This window comes from Panicum hallii, chromosome 4, assembly GCF_002211085.1.
Source record: "Panicum hallii strain FIL2 chromosome 4, PHallii_v3.1, whole genome shotgun sequence".
NCBI classification, from domain to species: domain Eukaryota; kingdom Viridiplantae; phylum Streptophyta; class Magnoliopsida; order Poales; family Poaceae; genus Panicum; species Panicum hallii.
This window is the reverse complement of record NC_038045.1, coordinates 48211018-48235785: the sequence shown is the minus strand read 5'-3', so window position 1 is coordinate 48235785 and position 24768 is coordinate 48211018. Positions and strand designations below refer to the sequence as shown.

At 49.1% G+C, this 24768-nt stretch overlaps 2 protein-coding genes across 5 annotated transcripts; both read left to right on the top strand.

Moving 5' to 3' along the window:
* Positions 1 to 10254: 10254 nt before the first annotated feature.
* LOC112890703 lies at positions 10255 to 11398 on the top strand. Of its 4 annotated transcripts, none has more exons than XM_025957555.1 (2): positions 10255 to 10903; positions 11034 to 11398. In XM_025957555.1, the coding sequence occupies exon 1, from the start codon at positions 10503 to 10505 to the stop codon at positions 10839 to 10841; it is 339 nt and encodes a 112-aa protein (XP_025813340.1). In that variant the 5' UTR covers positions 10255 to 10502; the 3' UTR covers positions 10842 to 10903; positions 11034 to 11398. The 4 variants fall into 4 exon arrangements, with proteins under 4 accessions (XP_025813340.1, XP_025813338.1, XP_025813337.1 ...); XM_025957553.1 differs by having other exon boundaries at positions 11008 to 11398; XM_025957552.1 differs by having other exon boundaries at positions 11003 to 11398.
* Positions 11399 to 16166: 4768 nt separating this feature from the next.
* On the top strand, positions 16167 to 16821 carry LOC112890913. Its single transcript, XM_025957792.1, has one exon. The coding sequence runs from the start codon at positions 16252 to 16254 to the stop codon at positions 16639 to 16641; it is 390 nt and encodes a 129-aa protein (XP_025813577.1). The 5' UTR covers positions 16167 to 16251; the 3' UTR covers positions 16642 to 16821.
* Positions 16822 to 24768: the final 7947 nt, after the last annotated feature.

Here is a 24768-nt window from a genome sequence, read left to right as displayed (position 1 = left end):
TCGAGCCATAGATTCAGAAAGGCTGTGTGTTCCTTCTCAGATATAGGGCCCTTGCTTTTCTGGTGTTGGCTCAAGTATGTGCTCCAGTTAGTGCACTCGGTTTTGGATGACAGTTTATAAGGGACCACAGGGAGGCTGTAAGCAGAGGGGCAGGTTGATGATATGTCCAAGCCGGTAATCATCATAACATCTAGCAATGTTGGTGCTAATGGGCTGTGCCCGAAGAGAAAACAATTCAAGGCGTCAGACCAGAAATAGCCGATGGTCTTCAGAAGGTTCTCGTCTTTTTCAAGGGGAGAGAGAGACAGAGACAGAGCATCGGCTATCCCGATGGATTCCCATAAGGGCTGGTAAGCGCTCGCTACTCTGTTGTACCAAACTATCCAGTTTTCAGGTGGATTTGGCCAAGCGCGGAGACTGTCCGACCAAGATTCAAGGTCTATATCCTGACTCACGAAGGGGATTCGATTGGCTTCACAAGAAATCAAATCTATGGGTTTCTCATAAGAACGAGGCCCAAGGCAGAAAGAATTGGGGGAAGAAGGGTACGGCAAGAAGATATCGGAAGCCTGAAAAAATCCCAAGAAAAACAAGATTGCCGAAGGGGGAATTAATCAACCGCGCAGTAAAACTTGCAGATGCTGTGTTAAATTAATGTGGGGTCGGAGTTCACCTTCAGACCAAAGACATCGGCGGCGGTGCGCGAAGACTCCGCCATCGGGAATCTTGAATCGAGATCCTGGAGGGCGGATCTAGGTTTGGCGGCGCAAGATCGGATATGTGTCTCAAGGGCCAGAGGGGATCTTGCGGTTAGGGTTTGTGAGCAAAGGGGATCGGAGTTGATCTGGATCCCAGAATCCTTGGAGGTTTGTGTCAGGTGAAAGGCCAGTGGAAGGGTAAAGTAAATTGAAGGGTCATTTCAGATCCGGATCGGTATATTCTGAAGCCGATGCGTTGCCATCGGCTCTTGAGACAGATAATTGCGCTTAAGAAGAGTTGCCTGTACAAAAGAAAATTCTATTAACAGCGAGACAGCAAATACAAAAGAGGAGATAACTGCTCCTAAAGATGGCCTAATAAGGACACTACAGTCTACCACCAGTACACGCCGGAGGTCTTGCGGCGCTTGGGTGATGGAGCAATGCTTGGGCCACTGTCGCCGGTGTCGCTGCCGCTGTCGTTGTTGTCCCCGCTATCGTTGCTGGTGAAGCTGTCGTCGCCTTCGGCTCCTTCGCTGCTGTCGGAAGAATCATCCGATGACCCGCTAAGAAGGAAGGTACCTGCTATCGGATCTTCTTCGGAGGAAAAGGAATCGGCTCTTTCCTCCGAGGAAGAAAGGTCTTCCCCCCAAGACGCGTCGTCTTCATCCTCCTCCAGCTCGGCTCCGAGGAGGAGTGCGAGATCCTCGCCATCAGTCAGGGATTCATCATCCTCTGACTGGTAACGGAAGTCCCACTCCTCTTCATCCCAATGCAGGGGAGCACGGGCTTCATAGGCGGCGATCGGATCATATTCTGGAGTTGGTTCTCGGGAGGATTCGGATTCATAAGAAATAACGGAGGAGGCAGAAGAGGAAGAGGCCATGGTAAGAAAGAGGAAGGGAGTAATTGGTGATGGCTGCGAGAGGAAGACGACTGGGGAAGTCGCCATAGGAGAGTTTATAGAGATAAATCGAGGGGTGGAGCGAATCGGCATTGTGACGGTTCCCGAGGAGAGTGGTACAGAGCAGTCGTATCGGTTGGAAGTCGGAAAGGCGTGGATCGGAAGCCGAAGGGTCGAGGTAATTTTAAATGATTTCGGAATTACCATCGCCGAAACCAGGGGGGCATGTGTTATCGCCATATTCTGGACGGGCCAAAAGTGGGCCAAGGAGCAAGATGGGCCTAGGGAAAGCTGATGGCAGGATTACAGATCGGGTCCCGTACGGGTGTTTGGGGCCGGTAAGGCCGTGTAAACTCAGGCTTAGACAGTTAGGATTCGTATCGTGTTTGGTTAGGGTTAGTTAAGGAGAACAAGTCTACGGACTATAAATATGTACCATGAATAAACAAGAAAAAGGATTCATTCATCAACAACTCACGGCGCATCGCCTCCCCTGTTCCAGGGTTTTCCATCGGGTAAGTGCCATGTAGCCCCCTGATCACGCTTCGCGTGATCGGGGGCGCAGTGCTCTTGCTTGTTTTCTTCATATGTTGCTCGTTCTGAAGCCTTGTAGATGGCGAGTAGCATTAGTTATCATAGCGTGCATGGAGCAATGTTATTTTTGTATTATGATCTTGCCCTGTCCATTGTTCTTGCGCGCTCCGCGGTCATTATGCCCGACCATGGATGTAATGATCACGCCTTGCTTTGTTTATGTTGATAGATCCAATCTGTTATGGCTAGTTTCTATCTATTAGGAATTTAGTTCAATATGTGCACGATTAGGCCTTGCAAACGAGTTGAAAGTTCCGGCAGTATGTTAGTATCGGATCTTAGCTTGCGTAGGGGGTTCCTTAGGAATCGGCTCTTTAGCTGTTTTTAGGGTCTCTATTCGGGTTGTTCGTTCTGATGCTTTGCGTATTAGTTAGGCTCAATCACGTGTAGGATGTTCCGATCGTGTAGTGAGGGCTTAGCTGTCGTGGTTTGGATTAGATTAATATCTTTAAAGCGAGTTTCATCTTATTATTGTATACACATGTTATCTGACCTGAAGATCCGATCCGGTACTGATGCAATCGGCTCTCTACAGCCGATACCGGGGAGGAGCAATGAGCCGATCACGGCTCGGACTAATCTTTACAAGTGTCTGTGCTTACAGGAATTTCACGAATCACACCTTCCTGATCAGGTACAGGATCAGGTGGCACGCCTAGCAACTCCAAGCCAGGGTGTGCGCCAGATCGCTGGGCCGTTGACCGAGGGACCGGGGCCCGCCAGCCATCCCGGAAGCCTCCCGGCTCCTCGTGTTGCCTGTCGCTGCTCGCCGGTGGGTTTCGATCGACAACAATCATGTCCAAAAAACAATTACAAAGAACAAAATCGAATAGGTGAAAAAAGTAAGGCAAAACCAAAAATATGTCATAAGTACATTGCATGGAAGTGAGAAGGAAAAGAAGCTCAACTTACTTCAATGGAAAACTCTACGGGGAAGTACATAAAAGCTTAGTTTTTCTTGTCAGTTTGCCCTGCTAAGAAAGTTACAAGAGTGGCGAGAAACAGCTAGCACGGTGGGAAGTGACAGTTCAAAACATTAGTTTCTTATATACTAGTGCATCAACCTGACCCTCGTACATGGCTCGTTAGTATTTGAAATTCATAAAAAAGCTATAGGGCTAGGGCCCATAGCTGATAATCAAAATTTCTTAACCACCCCCCTCTCATTTGTTAAATATTCTAACATCATACTCATATAGGGCTGGAAAAAAAGCTCGCGGCTCGAAGCTCGGCTCGGGCTCGGAGCGGCTCGGCTCGGCTCGGAGCGGCTCGCGAGCCTAGAATGAGCTGAGCCGAGCCGGCTCGCTCCGGCTCGCGAGCCGGCTCGCGAGCTGAGGCCAAACCAATGAAAGCCTGCGTGTAGCTATTTATGATGCTCTTTATGCATTTTTTTTCTTGCTGTTAAACACTTAAGAGTCAGAAATAAGTTAAACTAAGAGAACCTTGCTGTGGTCCTGTTAAAACCTTGCTGAGTTGCTGTTATGAATGCTATCTTATTGAAACCTTACTGTTTTCTCCAAAACTTGATCTGTGATGCAATAACTAGTTGTGGCTCGCGAGCTGGCTCGAGCCGGCTCGCGAGCCGATAACGAGCCGAGCCGAGCCTCTTCCACCAGCTCGTGAAATTACCGAGCCGAGCCAGGCTCGGCTCGCTAGATGATCGAGCCAAGGCGAGCCGAGCCGAGCCTGGCTCGGCTCGGCTCGTTTCCAGCCCTATACTCATACATATGTGTCCTTTATCTAGTTCTAATTAACTTTATTTAGCAATTAATATGTATACTTTTTAATCATATTCATAGTTTTTCCACTTTGTATTGCACCTAGATTTAAGGGTTACTTTTGGTAATGACAAATGCATTAGTAAATTATTTTAAGGGTTATTTTTTCATTCACATTCAAATTCTATGGGTTATTTTAAATTATTTTTTATAATAGCATAATTGGGTAATCTATATGAATATTAGGCAGCCATTTTAGGTAGTTTTCATAATGTCATAGGTGGGTAATTTAGATATGAATTTAGGGGATTCATTAAACTATTTTCATAATGGCAAATACGGGTAGTTTTTCAGAAAACATAATTGATCTAATGGCTATTATTATCAATGATTATTATATTCTACCAGGTTAATGGTCGGATGTTTTTCATTTCTTTATGAAATTTTTTAGTATTCCTTTTTTTTTAGCAAATCTCATGAGGATTGCTACCCTCCAATTTCTATTATAGTAAGATAGATAAGAATTACAATAAATTTGGTATGATGGCAAAGTTGCACCATACTACCCACCATGGTCTAAATCTTTATACAAACAATTTTGTTAGAAAAGATAATAATGTATCTTTCTAGTCAATACAGAGAAAGGCCAGAGATTACCTCCATTATCTAAAGTCTAGCAAAAGTGAAGCAAAATATGTAAAAAAGAAAAAAAAACATGTGCACATGAAGACACAGTGATCACTGAACGTAGGCGCTCTACAAAGCAGCTGTACCACAGTAGCTGCTGTCTAGCCTTGGGTGGTCAACTTGTATTGCGATATCCGTCACCTTGTGGAAAATCCGCTCTTCGGCTTATTTCTCGATGTCAAATGAACCTACTCTATAGATACTATGGGTCTATTTGGATCCTGATGACTAAACTTTAGTCCCGTCATATTGGATTAGGTTTAATAGATTTATCTCTTGAATTAACGTTCATCTATGCAATTAGTTTTATAATTAATTTAGTAATGTTTAAATATCTGATGTGATAGCAACTAAAACTCGGAGCTTTCTAATACATATTATACTCCGTCCGTCCATAATTAACCGTCGTCGAAGCAACAATAGCACGTCCTGTAATAACTGTCGTCGCCTACCCTTGCCCACCAGCCCGTAGCTGCACCGCACCATGCGCCTGCCTTATCCCATCCTCTCCCCTCACAGCTGATGGTTACATGCGACGACCTGCAGATGGGTTGGTCACAGTGGTTAGCTTGAAGGGTCACCCGGTTGAGGTTCGCCTGCTCTAGACTTCTTACGAGTAGAACCTCTTTTGCAAGTCTGGTTTTTGATTGGATAGTGAGGAGGCATTTCGTCAGGCAAAGTTTTATATTTTTATCGAATATCGCTTGCTCTCTCTCTCTCTCTCTCTTTTATTTTTTTTTCTCGTTGGCACAAACACATCTCGCCGGGCGCGCGCTCTCTCTCTCTCTCTCCCGCTCCGGTGCAGCCAGTTGCCCATGAAGCTCCACGCGGGCCCTCCCCAGCGCACGTGGCCGGAAAACCGTTGTGTTTCAGCCCGAAGAGCGAAGACAAAGCCAGTAATTCCAGCCCAATGACCGAAGCCCGGTCATCAAAGGGCAGGGGCCGAATATCAATCATGCCAGACAATTAATCGAAGCCTGCCTCGAGTCATCTCACAAAATTTTAGTGGACTCCTTTTTGAAAAAAATAAAAATAAATCGTGTGTGCGCTTTAGAGATTTTAGATGCCGAACTTTAAACAGCAGGTGAGGGCCCACTTAGAGCACCTAGTTCCAAACATTACACAACGAGTTCCTCGACAACTTAAACGCCCATGACAAACAATTTTATTGAAAATATTATGGTCTGAGCACGAGCTAGAAATTTAAACACCGAGCTTTTTTGCACAAACATTATTGTGCTTACTATCGAAATTTGCACTAACTAACCCCTTCAGAAACTAAATCACCCGTGGCAATATTTGTCAAATTACTAATTATTTTTTGCGTGTGAACGTGAGTTAGAAATTCTGGATACGGAATTTCTATACAAGCACGTGGGCCTACCCAGTGCGCATGGTGCCAGGATTTCCACACGCGAGCTTCAACCACGAAGAAGTTGAAGAACAAATGCCAGGGTTTTACAGTGTGAACGTAAGTTAGAAAATTTAGAATACGTAAGCATCACCCGTCGATGCTTCCTGTTGCGCTGAGACGAACATAAAGGACGACCTCGCAGTCCGCACTCATCGCGGACGCTGTTCCTGCTGACTCTCCAGTATCACAAGCTCGGCACCGCCGGCGAGGAGTCGCTGCGGGCTGCGGCAACGGGCGAGGTCTGCCTCTGCTCCAGAGACCTCCACTGTTGCTGCCGCCCTCGAGAAGACGGCGACCACCACAAGGGGATCGAGCCAGTCGAGTTGATTCTCGCGCTCGAGCTAATCCCATCCTCACCTCTGATCTCCATCCTCCCCGTCGCTGACGCTCTGTTTCGCACCGCTTGTTGTTAGCTGCTCAAGTGATGGCTGACCTCAACGACGCTCCCCGGTTCGCGCTCTGCGTGGCGCTCGGCATCTCCCTCATCATCAAGCCGCTGCTCGAGTCCCTCGAGGGCGCCACCCCGCCCAGCCCCGCGCTCCACGCCGCGGTCGCCGTCGTCCTCGTGCTCCTCCCGTTCGCCTACCTCGCCAGCATCGTGCTCCTCCAGCTCCGGCTCGCCCCACAGACCCCGGCGCCGGCCAGGCGGTTCGCCTGCCTCGCCTGCACCATGGCGTCCGCGCTGCTCGTCGTCCTCGCCGTGCCTCTCGTCGCGTTCTAGCTCCTCGCCGGCGGCGCGCCGCGCGCGACGAGCTGGTCTGTGAGCTAGGTGAGCGAGCGAACACAAGTCTGGGGAGATGATGATCCGCTGCGATAGGTTCTCGGTTTTCCTTCCAGACCGATATGTCGTGCACTCGTGCGAGATTTACCGTGATATCCTGACCATCTTTGTGTATATTTATTTTTGAAGGAACGAACTTGATTCCTGACTATGAATCGGAACGTAAGAACTAGTAACTTCCTGACGCCAGAATCTTCGACCAGCTCAGCGTGCCGCTGCAAGGCAGGCAGGGCACGGCCCCGTCTCCCCGGCGCCCGGCGGCGACGCCGGTGTACTGGCCGAGACCGGCGCACAAGGACACTTCCGGTCAAGCGAAGGGAGGTAGCGACGCCGTCGTGGAGTCCTGCTTGGTCAGATGAAGAAATGGGGGAACACCTACTAATTGTAGCCTTGTTCTGAGGTTAAGTGCTAGTGAATCGCTCATTATGGTACCTGTGTATTACTCACATTGTACAAAATTCACCATGCCATTCATTAATTCAGGTTTTTTTTATGGCCAAGTACCTGGTTTGGATCCGGAATTTCTGGAAGAAACTGCAGCTGTAATGCTGTATGCAGACACATGTTGGTGACGAATTTCCCGTAGTTCCTTTTAGCCTCTGTTTTTATCCTTTTGTTTTCTCAGTTCCTATTTCCTTCCGTGCTCTTTTATCTTCTGTATCATTCACCATTCACGATGTAGCAAAGTTCTTTTCACCGCTCCGGCGCTCCCATCCTCTGTCGAGTTACTACTGAACATGGTCTGCCTTGTTTTCAGTCTCCATTTCTTTGGCTGAATTTTGGGTTGTACATTAGAGATTGAACTTTCAGATCGAAATGGTTACCCTTGTGGTTTGTTCGTTCCAACTTTGAACCTTGACTTTGGCTTTGACGTGTTTTCATCTAAAGTTATTTGTTAGGGAGATGACAACTGTCTCGTACCCACTTGGCTGAAATGGCGACATCTTATGATAAATATGATTCCATCCATGGACACGGGTGTTGGGGGATATTAGATTTTTCTTTCTCATTTCCTCTGCGTACCAAAATATTGATAAATGTGGATGAAAAAGTTTCTAGAGTAGTTGCTAACTAAAACCCAGGATAAGCATGTATCTTATGAGCATTGTGGTAGAATATTGAACATATGAGACAAGGAGCGATGTAGGCAATTTTGATTATTAGTTGCGGGTTCTCTATTTTTTTTTCATGATGCGTCTTATAAAACTACTAATATGTGTGGAAGCACAGGTTGATGGATCATTGCAACCGATTAATTAAATCAAGTTTAGAGTATCTGTATCGATCAAAGTGCCAAGCCCCATGTGAACCGAATCCAAGTTTCTCTTTCTTTAGAAGCTTGTGGCATATCCTTTTCTTTTTCATCTTCGATTCGTCGTCCCTGGATCGACCGGCCGGGTGGGATGTTCTCATTCTCCGCACATCATCTTCCGTCCTCGAAGAGAATCCAACACATCTTCCCTCGACGACAGACCCGCAGTAGGTCACCATCCGGTTCCCTGTCCTCAAGCGCCAGCGTCCGCTGTCATGCAAAGCTAGCTCTCTCTGATCCGGATCCTTCCCATGATCCTCCCGACTCCCGAGCATCATCGTTGCTTCCCCGCCTGGTCCGGCGACCTGTACGTCCCCGAGCACGATCGGCTAGCTTGCGATCACGCCGATCCGGCGACTCTCCCTTCGGTGTTTGCACGCACCCATGGCTGTCAACTCCTTGCGGAGATCGCGAGACAGTGCGAGGGGCAAGAGGTTGCTGAACTTGCGCTGCGGAGAGGTAGGTCCCGTATTTATTAGCAGCGCATCCGCCCTGAAGCTAATTCAGACATGGATGCATGGTCGTCGTGCGGTGCGTCGACCAGGAGCCGCAGGCTTTCGGCAAGCAAAGGAGAAGTTGGATGCCTCCCCGATCGAAATTCAACGCCGGGAACTTTCCAGAAGCGTTCTTGAAGCCGTCAATTAGCTGGGCATATTACCTTGGGGTTGTTCTAATTCTCTCTCTCTCTCTCTCTCTCTCTCTCTCTCTCTCTCTCTCTCTCTCTCTCTCTTGAAAATCACCTCGGAGAAGTCTTGGGCGTAGTCAGAAAGATCGGCTGCCGCGTTGCTATCGGCAGAGATCGGGTGAAAGATCCGAGCGATCTCTACTGTCTGCTCGGAGCTGCATGCATGTGCATCTACACAGCCGTGAGGCGTGGTGTGGTTGGCGCTGGCAGGTTGGGACTTGACAAGTCGAAAGCCGCCGCCCGGATATGGCCGGAGCACGTTGACGTGGCTGTGCGTGTGAACGTGGGCCAATCATCAGGTGCTTCCGAGCTTCGATCGTCATGATTGTACACGACGATGGTACTCGCTCTCTACTCTGTGGTTGCTGCTGCAATTGGCAATACGACTGTACGGCACCTGAAGATTACTAACAACGATACATTAATCATCACTCGTCAGAGAAGCTTGGGGTAAGAAAAAAAGGGATCTTACCAGCTCTGATCCGATTGCGTTCTTGTTCAAGGCTTCAAGCGCGCAGAACTAGACTACCAGCAGCAGCCTGACCGCCCGCCGATGCATCCGGCCGCCGCCCTTGCGCGCGCGGCTATAGATGCGGAAGGCGACCCCTGGCAACTTGTCAAGTGCCATGTATGCTTTGCTGAAAGTCTGAGACCGACCTCGTCCACCGCGTTCATGGCTTGCCGGTCGTCCCTTTCGTCTTGCTCGAGCAGTCAACCCCGGGTAGCACAGGTCGCGCCCAAGCTCGCGCTCGCGCCTGAAATCGTGCACATGGAAATGGAGATGGAGATGTGTACGCGATGGAGAGAAGAGCCGGCGTGCCCGAAGCGAGCAGGGCGCGCGCAGCCGGTCCTGCAGTGACCGAGGGAGGTCAAGATCGTCGCCTCAAACTACTCCTCGGCCGAACCCGAGTCCATCCGGTTGAGATCAGGTCGATCGGAAACGGCAACTAAAGCAAAGCAAACGTTCGAGTCTCTATCTATGCGTGTCGAAAGGGAGGGGAGAACATGGATGGATGATCGGATTCCATTCCCACAGGCGACGGACCATATCGAAGCGACGAACAACTAACGAAGTACTGCGCAATTTGATTCACGTCTTCACGAGAGAGGCTCTCCCCCATCTCAAAAGCAGCATCGCGTCTACCTCCATTGTTTTGAACGGAGAAGAACTCTGAACGGAGCACGGTCAGACGTGCCGTCTGAAGAAAGGAACAGGAGCCGCGAAAGCTCAGCCGGCCTCCATCCGCCACCTCTTGAGGCCGGCCGGAGTGCCTTGCTCACCATCACGCCGACGGTCGCGGGCGGGCGGCAGGCTAATCTTTGGTAGACAAAGTGACCATAGTAACCTAGCTGGGCCCTGGACGCAGGGGTAAATTGGGTGCGCGGTGACAGTAAAATTGCGCGCTGTGCCGCGCTATATATACGGGCGTCCTCGCCGAGCGTGCGTGGTGTCTTGCATCGCATTCAACATCCCGCTGTCCTCTTTCCTCGTTCGTCTTCCTCTCCTCTGCTCGAGAGCACAGACTGCAGACAACGGCAACGGCAAGCGGCCCGAAGGAAGAGCCAATCATCAACCAACTGAGCTCGAGGTACCCCGCCTCACTTCACTCCTCGCGAGCTCGTGCTGGGCCTTCCTTCCCTTCCAGCCTTTGCTTCTGTCCCGGATCCCGCTTCGCCTGTACGGTTCTTCCGCACCCAGAGCAGCAGAGATGGCTTCCGTCGCCGCCGCCGGGGAGTTCGCGCTCGCCGTCGCGCTCGGCTGCGCCTACATCCTGGCCCCAATCCTCGACTCCCTCGAGGGCATCTCGCCGCGCAGCGCCGCGCTCGACGCGGCCGTCGCCGCCGCCCTCGTCACCCTCCCGGTCACGTACCTGCTCGGCGTCGTCCTCGTCTACCTCCACGTGACCCCGGCGCCGCCCGTGGCCCCGGGGGCCGCCAGGCGGCTCGCTGCCCTGCTGGCCTGCGCCGCGGCGTCCGCCTCGCTCGGCGCGTTCATGTCCCTGAGCCTCTCAGGCGCGGGCGGTTCACCGCCGGGGTGCGGCCAGTGAGGTCAGAGCGCGGACAAACATCAGCAAGGCAGACAGCAGAACAGCGCACTGACGAAAGCAAGGTATGCGAACAGAACTCACTGCAACGTGTTCTCCTTCTATATCAAACACTAAGTACTCTGTTCATCCTTACCAATTTTAACATTCAGGTATTTTTTTAGGATAGTTCTTGACCACGAATCCTTACTCCAGCTAGAGCTACGAGAGACCGGAGTCTATGGAAATTGGAATCTTCTATCAGTTCGGCGTGCCGCTGCAAGTGGACCCACAACACGCCGGCGACACGGCGGGCAGCGGCGGCGATGGCTCGACCGGCAAATGGACAATTCCAGTTAGCTGTTACGACAGTGAGGTGTCGACGCCTCAATGGGTGTACAGCCTAATAATCACCTAGACCTAGTAGAGTAGCAGTAGTTGCTGGGTGCTCCACCGTCACTCTCTATGACTATGACGTATGGTGTATATTATTTTGTTTTTTTTTCACCACTTATAGTTGACTTTGAGTTACCCCGCGTGATTTATCCTGCCTGGCTTCTTTTCCCCCAAGGCCCTGTTTAGTTCCCCTTCAAATTCCAACTTTTTACGCTCTCTCTCCATCACATTAATTTTGGGACACATGCATGAAGCAGTAAATGTATGTAAAAAAATAACTAATTGCACAGTTTAATTGTACATCACGAGACGAATCTTCTTAGCCTAGTTAGTCCATAATTAGATAAAATTTGTCAAATACAAACGAAAGCGCTACAGTATCTCCGGTTTTGCTGTGGCAAGCGTTGGAGACGATGGAGATAAATTTTCATATTCCAAAACAAAATAGATCAGCAGTACCAGCAACTGTGCAATTTCAGCAGTCAAAGATATGATAAAAAATAAAATGGTGGCATAAACCAAAAGGATCAGAGGTAGCTCGGTGGTTGAATGAACGGAAGGGAAGCACTACAAGCAAGCAGCCGATTGGCCGCCACCCCGTTTCACATGGACACACGCCTCGTTCGGTCCACGCACGCTCCTTCCCTTTGGAACGGAACGGATCGGATGATACGATCTGATCAGAGCCCCCGTAATAACTCCAAGAGGAGATCAGCCTTAATGGGCAAGGAAACGCATGGGTTGTGATTGGTAGGCTGTATAAAGGCCTACCCAGACTTGCATAGTGCAGGTTTGAATGTTTGGTAGCACGCTCGGGTTGTACAAATGGCCCTGCACGGCCTGCATAGTGGGGAACGCAAATGAGTCTGTCTCTCGTTGTGCAGGCGGCACAGCGCCCCGGCTGGCCAAGTTTTGACCCCAGCCCAACTACAACAGTGCAGTCCAGGAAGCAATGCAGCCATCCAAATAAAATTTTATGCGGGCCAAAGCAAGATGTGAAGCCAACCAAACACACCCACAAAAATACCTGGCTTGGACTGGTAGCCAGGCTAGAAATAGACTAAGCACCTATAATGAACAGTATAATGCCCCTAGTGTACAGAAATTGTTCTCCTTGCTTGGGCTGTAGAAAACTGGGGAAGGTTGACGGGTCCCCCTACTACCGTCCAGACAAAACAAGTTCTGAACATTTGATCTGCCGGAAGAACTCGCAACGAGCCAACGGCAACTTGGCGAAAAGCTGAACTGATGCATCAAAGTATTAAATCGGGGACACTGATTCCTTGTCTCCTAGACGGCTCAGCTAGCGTTGCAGCTCCATATCCTAACTAAAAAGGCTCCTTAACTCCTCAAAAGAAAAGGAAAAAAAAAGAGAAGAAATAAAATCAAGCTCAATTAACCATGGCTCTGTTTAATTGAATGATGGTCGTACGATTGAGATCATAGGCGCATGTATGACAAAGGCAGGAGAGAAAAAATGATGGCCGTAGGATTGAGATAGTAGGCACATGGATGATGGGGGCATGCAGAAGGAAAAGTTGATGGCCGTAGGATTGAGACAGTAGGGTTTCCGATGCATCGACGTCAAAACTTTCTCTTTTTCCATGCAACTGAAAACTAACCTCTCAGAAATGGAAGACCTAAAAATAGAGACAGTAACAGGGCACACCTGTATCGACGCGTCGAGGGCACCCTTGCGTACCAGACTGCACTGGAATTTTCTCCTTCGACGGCCTCGTTTCCACGGAAACGCAGCACGCTGCCCAATTCTTGCCCGTCGTCCTGCGTGTCGCAAGTGCAAGCCCATCCACGCACGCTCGATGGTGCTATCTCAGCACGACGACGCTGGTTCCCGTGCGTGCAGTGCAGTTATTACTTCACCTGTTCCGCATCGTTGCTGTCAGCCGGGATTTTAGGTGGTGGACATCCTCGTGTGATCCGTCTAGGATCGATGGTCTGCCCAGCATGCGGCGCTCTGTTCACACTACGGGATTCGGCCGGGCGGGTTTGATGGTTCGTCGACCTCGAATTGTCTTCGTCAGCACGGAAGATCAACATGACAGTTGTCCTGCTAAGGCTATCTCCAACCATACTTCTTTATATTCGTTATTTATTACAGACTTCTCTACAAGATTTTCTCCTCTATATCTCATTGCTCTCCAATAATATTCTCTAAATCTCGTTCTCTATACATTAAACCCTATATTAGAAACGTATTTTGTTCCAAATTTTTGTACGCACGTATTTATCATATCTCAAATGTTATGGACATATTTTATTTTTATTTAATCCAGTGTTTAAAACGTAAAGAAAAGATAGAGAAGAGTAGAGAGAATCTCTATATATAGAGGAAACCTATAACATTCTCTATTTTAGAGGACCATTTAGAAAACGCTGCTGAAGCATATAGAGAACGGAATCTTCTCTATATATAGGGTAGAGAACGGTTTAGAGTCTCCTATTGGAGACAGCCTAAAAGTGGTGATACCGAACAACCAGCGACCAAGGCATACAAGGAAATGTTGCCCCAGCTTCTCTCTCCCCTGCACTCTCCGGAAGATCATTAGCACTTTCCCCGTACGAGAATTCAGCACCGACAAACCTTCCGGCATACCAAAAGTTTCGCAGGAAAACGGAGCTAGTACAAGTTCTCGGCCAAACAGGAAAAAAAAAGATGGGCGAAAAACACGGGTGAGGGTGACGATGGCATGAGCAGCTGACGGTTACGGACAGCTCGTGCGCCTGTTGCAAGGCTGTACCCCACCAGTACACGGTTTCCGTTCCAATGGCGGATTGGAAGCTCGGATAGGAATTTTTCAATTGCGGAAAATGTCACAACCCAAATGTTAAAAAAATTATTAACATGTAACTAGCAGCATCATGAGCATTATTAAAGCATAATGAAGCATCGTATACATGTGTTGCTTGAGTTTGTTTATTTATTTTACCTTATGTGGATGAGTGTTTGTTAAGCAAGTTTAACTTTTGCTATGCAACTATGCTCCCAAAAATATTACTCACATACTAGACTTAAAATGATGAATTTAAAATAATTTTTTCTCAATTTTTTGACAACTAACCTGACCTATAAAATTCTTATAAAATTTTTGAAAGTTTTAAAAACTGCTGTCTTATTTGAATTTATGTGTGCGATCTATAATAACCTTTTGAGTTCTTATTGTTGAAATGTGATCTTGGTGGTTTGATATTGCTCTAAAAACATTTTGGTGATTTTTGGAGCTCGAAAAATTCTATTTTTAAATTTTAAAGTTGAACCATCGTTTTTCCTTTTTCCCTCCTCCCCGAGCCCACCCGTCAGCCGCACCACCCGTCTTCCCCGCGCCTGCTTGCCCGCCGGTTGGGCAGCAGGGGTGGCGCTGCCACGGCGTCACGCACCCGTTGGCGCGCGGAAGCCGACGCGCCGTGCTGGCGCCCGCTCGCCTCCCCTCCACTGTTTTAACCTGCCGGCCTCCTATTCCCCTGAAAACCTAGCCCCTAAATCCCTTTTTCTTCCTCCCCACCATTGCCGCCGGCCACCGTTGATTCTCCTCCTCCGGTGAGTCATCTTTCGATTCCTCTCGCCCATGCCTTCTCCTTCTAACCCTCTACTCGTCTAGGCGCTCATCCGGCCTCTTCCTCCGCCGTGCAGGGCCCTCGACGCCGGCCACCGTATGCCGCCTCCTACCTCCACTTGGCCTCCCCCTCGTCGCCGCCTGCTCCCGTCCGAGCCACCGGTGAGGTTTGCCACCTACCCCTCGTCGCCCTGCGCACGTTCGCCGGTCCCGCCCGCTCTCCCCGGCTCGCCTGCTCGGCCACCACGCCGCGCGCGCCGGCCGCGCCATGGCCGCTCCGTGGCCGCAGTCAAGGCCAAGGGGTCGGCCTTGACCCGATCAGGGGCCCCGCTGACCCCTGGGGCCAACCTGTCAGCGTCCATGGGTGTCTGGGTCCGGTGGCCCTAGCCTTTGTGGTGGTTGTGTGATGTTTTGTAAATCTAAAATGTTGTAAAATTCGTATAAATTTGCGTAGAGCTCCGAAAAATATGAGACTTGTTTTGTTGGATTCCTGCGTTGTATATCTATTTAGCAAAAATGTTGTTTCGCATGTTACTATTCTGTAAAATTAGTTATGCTTTATCTTTATAAAATAAGTTAATTGCTTAGTAAATTCTCTAAAAATACCAAACTAAATTTTGTTAGACTCCTTACGAAATGTGCTATCAAGTAGTGCAGCTTGTTCTAATGTTTATCTATTGTTTGATAAGATTTTAGTGTGATTTATTATTCTATGCCTACAAACTTGTTTAATTCATAACTTTTGTTTGAAAAATGATAAAAGGGTAAAACCTATTTTGTTAGCTTTTTCTATCTGTCTAGTTCCTGTAGTATTTTATGAGATTTGTTTAAACAATCGCGCCCATGATAAACAAAACACCCGGGCGTTGCTGGTTGCCGTTGCCCTGTACCTTTCAGAGGGTGCAAAGTGCAACGCATCTATGCTTCGGTTGGGTTCTCACTTGGTCTTCGTGGCGCCAATTCGGCCATCCCCTATCACGGATCAGGCGCCAATTCGGCAATCCCCTATCACCCATCAGGGCGGCTGCTAGCTGCTTGCACTTGTCCCTCCTCCATGTCCAGCTGTCCTCCACCCTCTTCGTCTCTCCACCCGGAACAAGTCGGCACGCGGCAAAACTGTATGCCGGGCATACGTGGCTTGCAGAACCTTGTACTACAGGAGGACACAAGTGGCGAGTGTGCCCTGAGCTGGCGACGCTGAGGCGTGAGTGCTGAGCAGGAGCAATGGCCGGCACATCCTTCTCTCTTTTGATGAAAGCCCCGACCAATGAGGTAGATCACACGAATCGCGAGGCCGATTTAAACCGACCATTCAATCCGGGCCGTCCACTGTCTTATAAAGATCCCCTGTCCAGGCTCTACCGGCCAAGGGCAAAGGCCAATCGCGAAACTGATCGCCTTCCCGTCGTCAATCCAGAGCGCGACGCCAGGCCATCACTCCCCTGCTCGCCTGCTCTGCTAGTGCCATGGCTTCCCTGACCACACTCACCGTTTTGTTTGGCTTCTACGTCGTCTTCTGCTGCCTCGACCTCCTCGGCGAAGCGGCCGCCAAGACCCGGACCGCGGAGAGCGCCGGCCTCCCGCGCCTTGCCGCGGCCGCTCTCGCCCCGGCCGTTCTGGCCACCCTCTCGCTCACGCCGCTACTCCTGTACGCGCACGTCCGGGCGCTCGGCCACGCTGCCAGCGCGGGCGGCGCCGGTGCGGGGGGGCGTTTCGTGGCGCGCCTGCTTGCCAAGGCGACCCTTCTGGTGGCGGCGCTCGCCCTCCTCTGTGGCGCCGCGGTGCGGCTCGGCGGCGCCGGTGGGGTTCTCGGCCTCGGCGGCGCGGATGACGTCGGGTGGCAGAACGAGAAGTAAAAAATTGTATGGGCTGATCGCTTACGATATGACTGAAATAGAAACAGTAGTCATGGGCTGAGGGTCTGTTCAGATCATTTTGCAAAAACGCAAAATTTTATTGTTGCAAAGGAATCTTACCAATTTGAAGTAGTAAATGAAGTCTATTTATAAAATTTTTTGCATGGATGGGTTGTAAATCGCGAGACGAATCTAATGAGCCTACTTAATCCATGTTTTGCAACAGTGATGCTACAGTAACCATCCGTTAATTATTGCTTAATCATGGATTAATTAGCATCATTAGATTCATCTCGTGATTTACAACCCATCCATGCAAAAAGTTTTGCAAATAGACTTCATTTAGTACTTCAAATTGATAAGATTCCTTTGCAACAGTAAAATTTTGCGTTTTTGCAAAATGATCTAAACAGGCCCTGAATGGATTCCTCCTGGTTTTTGTCTCCTCACGTAGCTAGGCTACGCCTACTCTGTTTTCGCCTTTGTCTGGTGAAAGCTTCTTTTCGCTTTTCAACACTTATTTTTCTATTTCAAGTTTTCTGTCTGCTACCAGTACCAGAATCAATGTCATATTTCGCCCCACTTTTTCCCGGTGACTTTTGACCCGTGTGCTGTTACTGTGCACAAGTAGTTCTTATCTCCGTTTCATATCAAACTTGCTTTCCTAGTTTTTTTTTTGCGAGGAGAAGAGAATTTTGTTACTCAAAAGAACGGCTACACTCTTGAGCACTAATATGCTCACCACTCATGGGACACATGCACGATGATTCATCTCTCCGAGCAAATTCTGGATACTCTGGAAAATTTTGCTAACCAGCACGCACAGCAGATTGAGGATCCATTATGTGGGGTAGATTAAAGAATACGGTGAGTGTTGCATGATGACGGTTTTCCTTTTGAACACCGCCATGTACATAGCCGCTGCACGTGCTGCAGTCGTTTTCAGCGGCCAGGCAAGGCAAAGCGCAACCGCACCAGCACCAGACCGTTCTCAATCACAGCACCTCAACAACCCTGCCCCACCGAGCAATTAACAACGCGAAACAGATGTCCTCGACGCTTTGTGCTGCCGTTCTTGTTGAGTGTACCAAATAAGAAAAAATAAAAGGGATTAGCCCCGGGGGGGGGGGGGGGGCGGTGACGTCACGGCCCGTACGTCACGCGGTCAGGGAAATCAACGTGGGGCGCCGAGAGGGATGACGTGCTTGGTGGTGCTTTCCCTTTCCCTCAAGGCACCCATCTCCATCTAGAAAGCTGAGAACTGGCTAGATCGGCACAAGCTTCCTTTGCGCAAGCAGGGGTCAGGATAGGATCATCCTAGGAGTTTGTTCCTTCGTCTCCGGCCTACGTTTAATTTGGGGAAAATTAGCGAGCGGACACAGTTAAAATATGATTTTTTTCACGTGCCGTAAAAATGATATTTTTCTAAAAGATACTATAAATTTGTGGTAATTTGCTGCTGGACACTATATCTATTATTATATTCTATTTTAGTGGATAGCTATTTGAATGGACTGTATTGCCCTCATTTGCATAGTACATCTTCGGCCACAGCATGGCATCCACGGACGTTTGGATTGAGCTTTCCACCGGCGGCTTAGAGATCAAGTGCAGCGATGGGAAGCTCAATTTAGGCAGAGCTAGCTCGAGGTCAGCGATAGGATGTTAGGATTTGGGCGGCAGCTAGCTCGATATCCTCAACGGGAAGCTCGATACAAGCAGCACCAGTTCAATATCGGTGACGGGAAGCTCGATTCCAGTGGCAGAGATCTCGATTTGAGCTGTAGGCAGCTCGATTTGGCGACCGGAAGTTCCATTCCGTCGTTTTGTTATTAGATTCTGAGGTCTACGAGTGTTATTACATGCAATTTTACCGAAGAGACATCGCTTCCGTTCAGTAACAGATTAGTAGTTTCCGACTAGTATTCTATGTCACTGAAGGGGCCTCACTTTCAATCTTCCAGTATAACTCCGTTTTACTGGTTTACGAATATAACGTGCAAGTTTGCTGAGGGGGTTTCGCTCTCATACTTCCAGTATAACTCCGTTTTACTGGTTTACGACTGGTATTTCGTACAAATTTGCTGAAGGGGTCCGACTAGTATCCTATGTTATTGAAGGAGTCTCGACCCCAAGTTTCCAGTACAACTCCATTTTATTGTTTTACGACTGATATTACGCGCAAGTTTATCTTGCTCCCATACTTTCCGAAACAGATTACTACTTTCCAACTACTATCCTGTATTACTTAAGAGGCCTCGCTCCCAGGACAAGGTGTTTACTTATTTCTGACTAGTTTTACGCGTATTCGACTATTGCGACTACTCGTCTCGCCTACACATCTAGTTGGACTCGATTCCGACTAGTTGGTTTTTTGAACAGTACAAGATCCAGCGGCAACTTGGCTAATGCGTGAGCTCGGGGGCTGGTGCCATCGACTACCAGGCATATACTATGCGACTCATCTAGCTCCTAACCTCGGGGGCTGGACGCGATAGGGCACTCAGCGTGTTTTCAGCGACAGCTCTCACGCTCTAAGGCTGGACGCTGTAAAACTACTCGGAGGATCCCGATTCAAGAGGCTTTTGAAGATTTATCTCGGGAAGATAACTGTTTAACCATTATTTCTGGGATTCTATTCCAAAATAAGGGGGTTTTAAAGTTTTTAGCCCAGAGATCTTATCTAGCCATTGACTTAGGGAACACGATCAGATTTGAACAGCAATTTAGGGCATTTTTTGGAGAAGTTATTTATTTAACCATTTTTCAAGATTCTTCCAAAAAAGTGGTTTTCGAATTACTAGACTAATTTGCCCGTCTTAACCATCAGATTGTTATCGTGATATATTGCATGCTACGATTCTTTTGGATCCTTTATTCCAAATCTTAGGGATTTGGATTCAAACTCGGGGGGCTGCGGGATACATGTCATTAGCTACTTATTTTTTCAAATCTTTTGAAAGATAAGGATAAAAGACTCAAAATTAAATTGACCTTCAAGATGATTCTACGAGTCAACGTAGGGATCAGAAGCTACTTCGTATGAAGTGCGAGTTTAATCACACCCCATATAGAAGAATACTTGACAACTACTCGGGGCATGAGCACCTCACAACTCTCGATGCAGCTAAGAAAGTACTCGGAGGACACTTTTAAGATGGAGTTCGGGAGAACTCGAAGACGCCTTCGGAAATACTCGGACGCCTACAGTACTCGACTATGAAGAGCTCGAGGACTTGTCAGACCCGGGCCCATGGGATTGCGCTCATAGCCTACTTTTCCTAGGATATGGGATAGGATATGGCTCACGCCCTGCATTTGTTGTAATTACTCGTAACATAGTAGGACTACTCATACAGTAGTAAAACCAGTCGGAGACGATAGGAAACTACCCGAAAAGTACTCGGGTAAGACTCCTGAACTCGTACCCGACTAGGATTTTCATGTAACTCTATCCCCTCAGATTATATAAAGGCGGACAGGGACCCCCTCCAAATAAAAGATCACCCAATCACCACCTAAGGCAATACAAACCATACAGGACGTAGGGTATTACGCTTTCGATGGCTCGAACCTGTCTAAACTTTGTATTCCTTGCGCCTTCGAGTTCCTGATCTCGGTGACACCCTATCTACAAACTCACCGTCTCGAGGGTATCTCTCGGTTGGTGTGATGATAAAACACCGACACGCAGGTCCTCAAGGCTCAAGGTTGGAGGCGCCGACTTGCGCCATGTACCGGCCGATAGGAGCACATCACGGTCATGCAGCCGTCGTCCAACAACTTGCCTTCCTCGTCGCCTCCGGCATGGGTGCCACCATTGACGCCCTCCATCCCGTCTTCAGCGCCGCACCGGGCACCCTGCATCGTCCAACCTGCCCGTCAAGCGAGGGCTCTGCAGATGCCGTAAGCGAGCGCCGCCGCTGCAGTCGTCCAACATGTCCGTCAAGCGAAGGCTCCGCGGATGCCGTGAGCGAGCGCCGCCGCCGCTGTTGTGGCCACTTGCCGCCTGGAGGGAGCTGCCGATCCAATTTTTGCATTTTCGTTGGAGACGAGGAGTCAGCTCGCTGGTCCGATTGGATTGAACCGGGTGAGGGTGGATAGTCAATTCCAGAGGCTTGCTATTAAAATCGAATATAATAATATGTTCAGCAAATTACCGTAGATTTATAGTGTGTAAACATCATTTTTTTATGGTTTATGGTAAAAGCCAACTTTTTATAGTGTTTACGGGCAAATTTTGCCTTTAATTTGTTCTCGTTGAATGGTTCATGTGGCTGTTGGAATTTGACGAATCAGCTGCTTCCAAATCGGTTTGGTTAGCGCGGAAAGTCAATATGGCTGTACTAGATTGTGCTGCTAAAAATTAGTAGGGACACGTATCCAAAGATAAAGCCAGTCTCAGTGGAAAGTGTCATCGCACAGTTACCAAGATCGAGAACTTGGTAACTATGCCGGAGGAATATTATGGTGATGACACTCCTCTCTTATTTTATGAAACTTCCCTTTCTCTCTCCTTATAAATGATTCTGTCGTAGCAAATTTGCTAATATAATTTGCTGATATGGCATGAAATTTAATGCTCATAATACTTCTATAACACTTCTATTGAAATTAGCCTAAGAGCGTTGACGGCCGAATATCGTCGAGAGGGGTAAGGGGTGTAGACTGCTGGTCAAGCGGTAAGCAGCGAGGGACCAAGGCATAAGAGGAAAAGCTTACCGGTTAGAGCAGCGTCTGCTGGTAACATGCGTATCAAGTATGCCGTACCCTTTTTCAGATGTTGCTTATGAAATCCGTTTTTGGTTTGCAGGCAAAGCGAGCTGAATGATGATGCTGAAAGCAGTGCCATATCTGAAGATTACGGAATGGAGTAAATATCATCCATGGAACAGCATGTCAGCATCGACAGCAGGTCACACAGAGGGCAGAGCGCGTAGCATCGACCATGGCAAACAAGGAAAGCATCATTCGTTTTGGCAACATACTAGTATCAAGTATATGAGGAGAAAGGAAATCAAGTAGGAAACATGCATTTTTCTTCAAAAAGTAGGAAACAGGCATGCAATTCGTTATTTGTCAAGTTTCAGGCAAGGTGAACATCAAAGTTACTACTCCTATACTAGTGGAGTGCAGTCGTAGGCAGCTACAGAGCCGAGTCCTGCCTCAGCTACAGAGCCGAGTCCTGCATCAGCTACGATCACTAGCTCTTTGTTCCCAGCTTCGATGGCTGTGCCCTCCCGTCAGGAGATGCTGCTCGTGGGAGGGAAGCGGTTTCCAATTCCCAACCGTGCGGCCCACCACTAAGCAGCCATCAATCCATCACTACTGCTGCTGGCACCAAAAGGCCTCGCACAGTCGCACGCACATCCTCGTGGCCGTCAGGATTGACAGTTGATGCTGGTGACGTTTTGATCGAACTTGTTGGTGGTTAGCCCACTGGGATTGGCTTGGTCGCTTGGAAGCATCTGGACGGGACTGATTTTTAAATTGGCCGTCGTTGGTTGGACAAAGGCTTTACCGGTTTGGACTCAGGGCCCGTTCGTTTCCAGCCTCTAAAGCTCAAAACCTCTAAACTTTAGAGGCTGGGATCCGAACGGCCCACTAAACGCGTTGTGATGGGACATTTAGAGGTGCAGAAATTTTAGAGCCCACGACCCCTCTAATAGCCTCTAATCCGCCGCCGCCTGCGCCCGCGCCGCCCCTCCCCCGCGGCCCCTCCCCCGCCGCCGCCCCTGCTCCCCCCCCCGACGCCGCCCCTCCCCCGCTGCCCCCTGCTCCGCCCCTCCCCCGCCGCCGCCCTGCTCCCCCCCCCCCCCGACGCGGCCCCTCCCCCGCCGCGGCGCCTCCCCCGCGGCCCCTCCCCCGCCGCCGCCCCTCCCCCGCTGCCCCCCCTGCTCCGCCCCTCCCCCGCCGCCGCCCCTGCTCCCCCCCCCCCCCCGACGCCGCCCCTCCCCCGCCGCCCCTCCCCCGCCACGGTTCGTACAAGCGTCAGATTGTTACTAAGTGAGCTAAATAGACTAGTGTGAGTAAAATATCCGAGAAGTACTTCCTCCGTATAAAAATATTTATCGCTATTAATTTTTTTTACAACTTTGACAAATTATGTAAATACCATCAACTTTATTTGTGATATGCTTTACTATTACAGGTATGTTTAAGCATGATTTAACTTTTTGTATGTTTGTAATAATTTTTTAATAAGATAAAAAGTTAAAGTTGTAAGAAAAAAGTCAACGGCGACAGACACTTTAATACGGAGGGAGTATTTTTTCTCCAATTGTCCAACAAATTTTTACACGATAGATTTTTAACGTAAGAAATAAAACAAGAATAGAAAATTAGACGCCTGTAGGATGAAGCGAATCACCCCCGGCCCTCCCCACAAGACGCGCACAACAAAATCATACGTCATGCGTACAGGTTACCGACAAAGACAGCAAACTAGAAACAGCAAAACAAAACAGCATGAAACTATGGAAGGCGCTACGTACAAGTTATGGTGACATGAAGCTATTGCTGCCACCTAATGTTACTGGATGTTGTGAGAAGCTTATTCAGTTACGCTCTCTCCAAATATTCCTCAAAAATAGACCAACATGCCGTTGAATGATTGAATCCCTTCCTCCGAGATTTGTCAATCTTTTTCCACCATTTCTAAACGGTGCCTTCATCTAGATTGTTTATTTGTTTAGATACCGTTTGGATATCGATATTGAAGTATGGAATTCGGAATTGGTATTGGTTATCTTCAATACCGGTTGTTTGGGTGTTTAAGAATTAGAATCGGAAATCTTCTCCAATACCGTTTGATATTGGGCCTACCGCCGCACCCCTTCCCTCAATTCGGACCCCATCCCCTCAATTTCCCGCCCCCGCATCTGTCGTCTCCCTCCTGCTGCCCCGCATACCTCGTTTTTCTTGTCTCCCTCGCTCGGCGGCACAGACCGGCTCCACCGAGATTTCCCTCCGGGCATGCTCCATCGGAGTTCCACAACGGCCACCCCGTCCTCGTCCTTCTCTATCTTGCTGGCGTTGTGGAGCCCTGCGCCCCCGCCTCTCTTTCCCCGCCACCCTCCATCTCCCTCTCTCGATGGTGCGGTGGAGCTCCGCCGTGGAAATCCAGTCGCAGGGGAGGTCTGATGGGGCTTGGGGTGGCTCAGATGCGTGATTGGGGAGGTGAGGAGGTGGTGGACGACGGCGATTTGGGATCGGTGGAGGCCTACCCGGCGAATTTGGCCTGCATCTGACTCATACAGCCGGCAACAACGGCAGCTCATCCTAGGCAATGGCGGCGCCCCCTTCTCTTCACCATGGCCAGTGTAGCGGCGCCACCTTCTCTTCTCCTATTGCCGGCAGGGACGCCGCCACACTCCTCTCCATGGGCAGCGGCCCTCATCGACCCCCACCTTGAAGATTTCAGTCAACGTCGCCGGTGAAGGATGGGCGGCGCGACGAGCTTGGATGGAGCTGGAGTTTTTCCATCATTTTGTACATCCAAACATGAATCCGAAATAGACTGCACCCTAGATTCTAAAAGGCAATGCAATGGTCATCCAAACAAAAGATTTCGAATTGCGGTCATTTCAATACTATGGCTGATTTGGTATTCAAACCAATTCAATGCTATGCCTTCCAATATCTACATCCAAAGGGAACTTTTGAAAATGAGGTTACAACGCTGGGTGCAGGATGGACGTGTGGGCTAAGGTTGACCGGCTCTTCCGACGATATACAACATTGCAGGCTGGATCAGCGGCTGGACCTAAACAATTGAAACGGATAGATAGAAAATAAAAAAGCAAAGACTCGAGCGCTGATTTTCAGACGCGTGATGATGCACCGATGCTTTGGTCGGTACCCTTGCTGGGCCTATTTTTATAGCGGGAAGTGGCGCCTCTCGTCGCGTCAGCGCTTTTCCGTCCTTGCCTGGTTGGCTGGTTGTCCACCACGGCTCCACTCCACGCTCCCACCAAGGCTGCCCACAGGTCACGGCGGATAAGAGAATTTTAAGGTGGATTGATTGACCATGACGATCGAGATTGGGATGAGGTTGCTCGATGGGGCGATTATTAGGCTACAGTAATAATCAAATGCCAATGAATCGCTTGTCATGGGACGACAGTT

Coding starts and splice junctions, on each gene's coding strand:
- LOC112890703 (XM_025957555.1), top strand. CDS start 10,503: ATGGCTTCCGTCGCCGCCGCCGGGGAGTTCGCGCTCGCCGTCGCGCTC.
- LOC112890913 (XM_025957792.1), top strand. CDS start 16,252: ATGGCTTCCCTGACCACACTCACCGTTTTGTTTGGCTTCTACGTCGTC.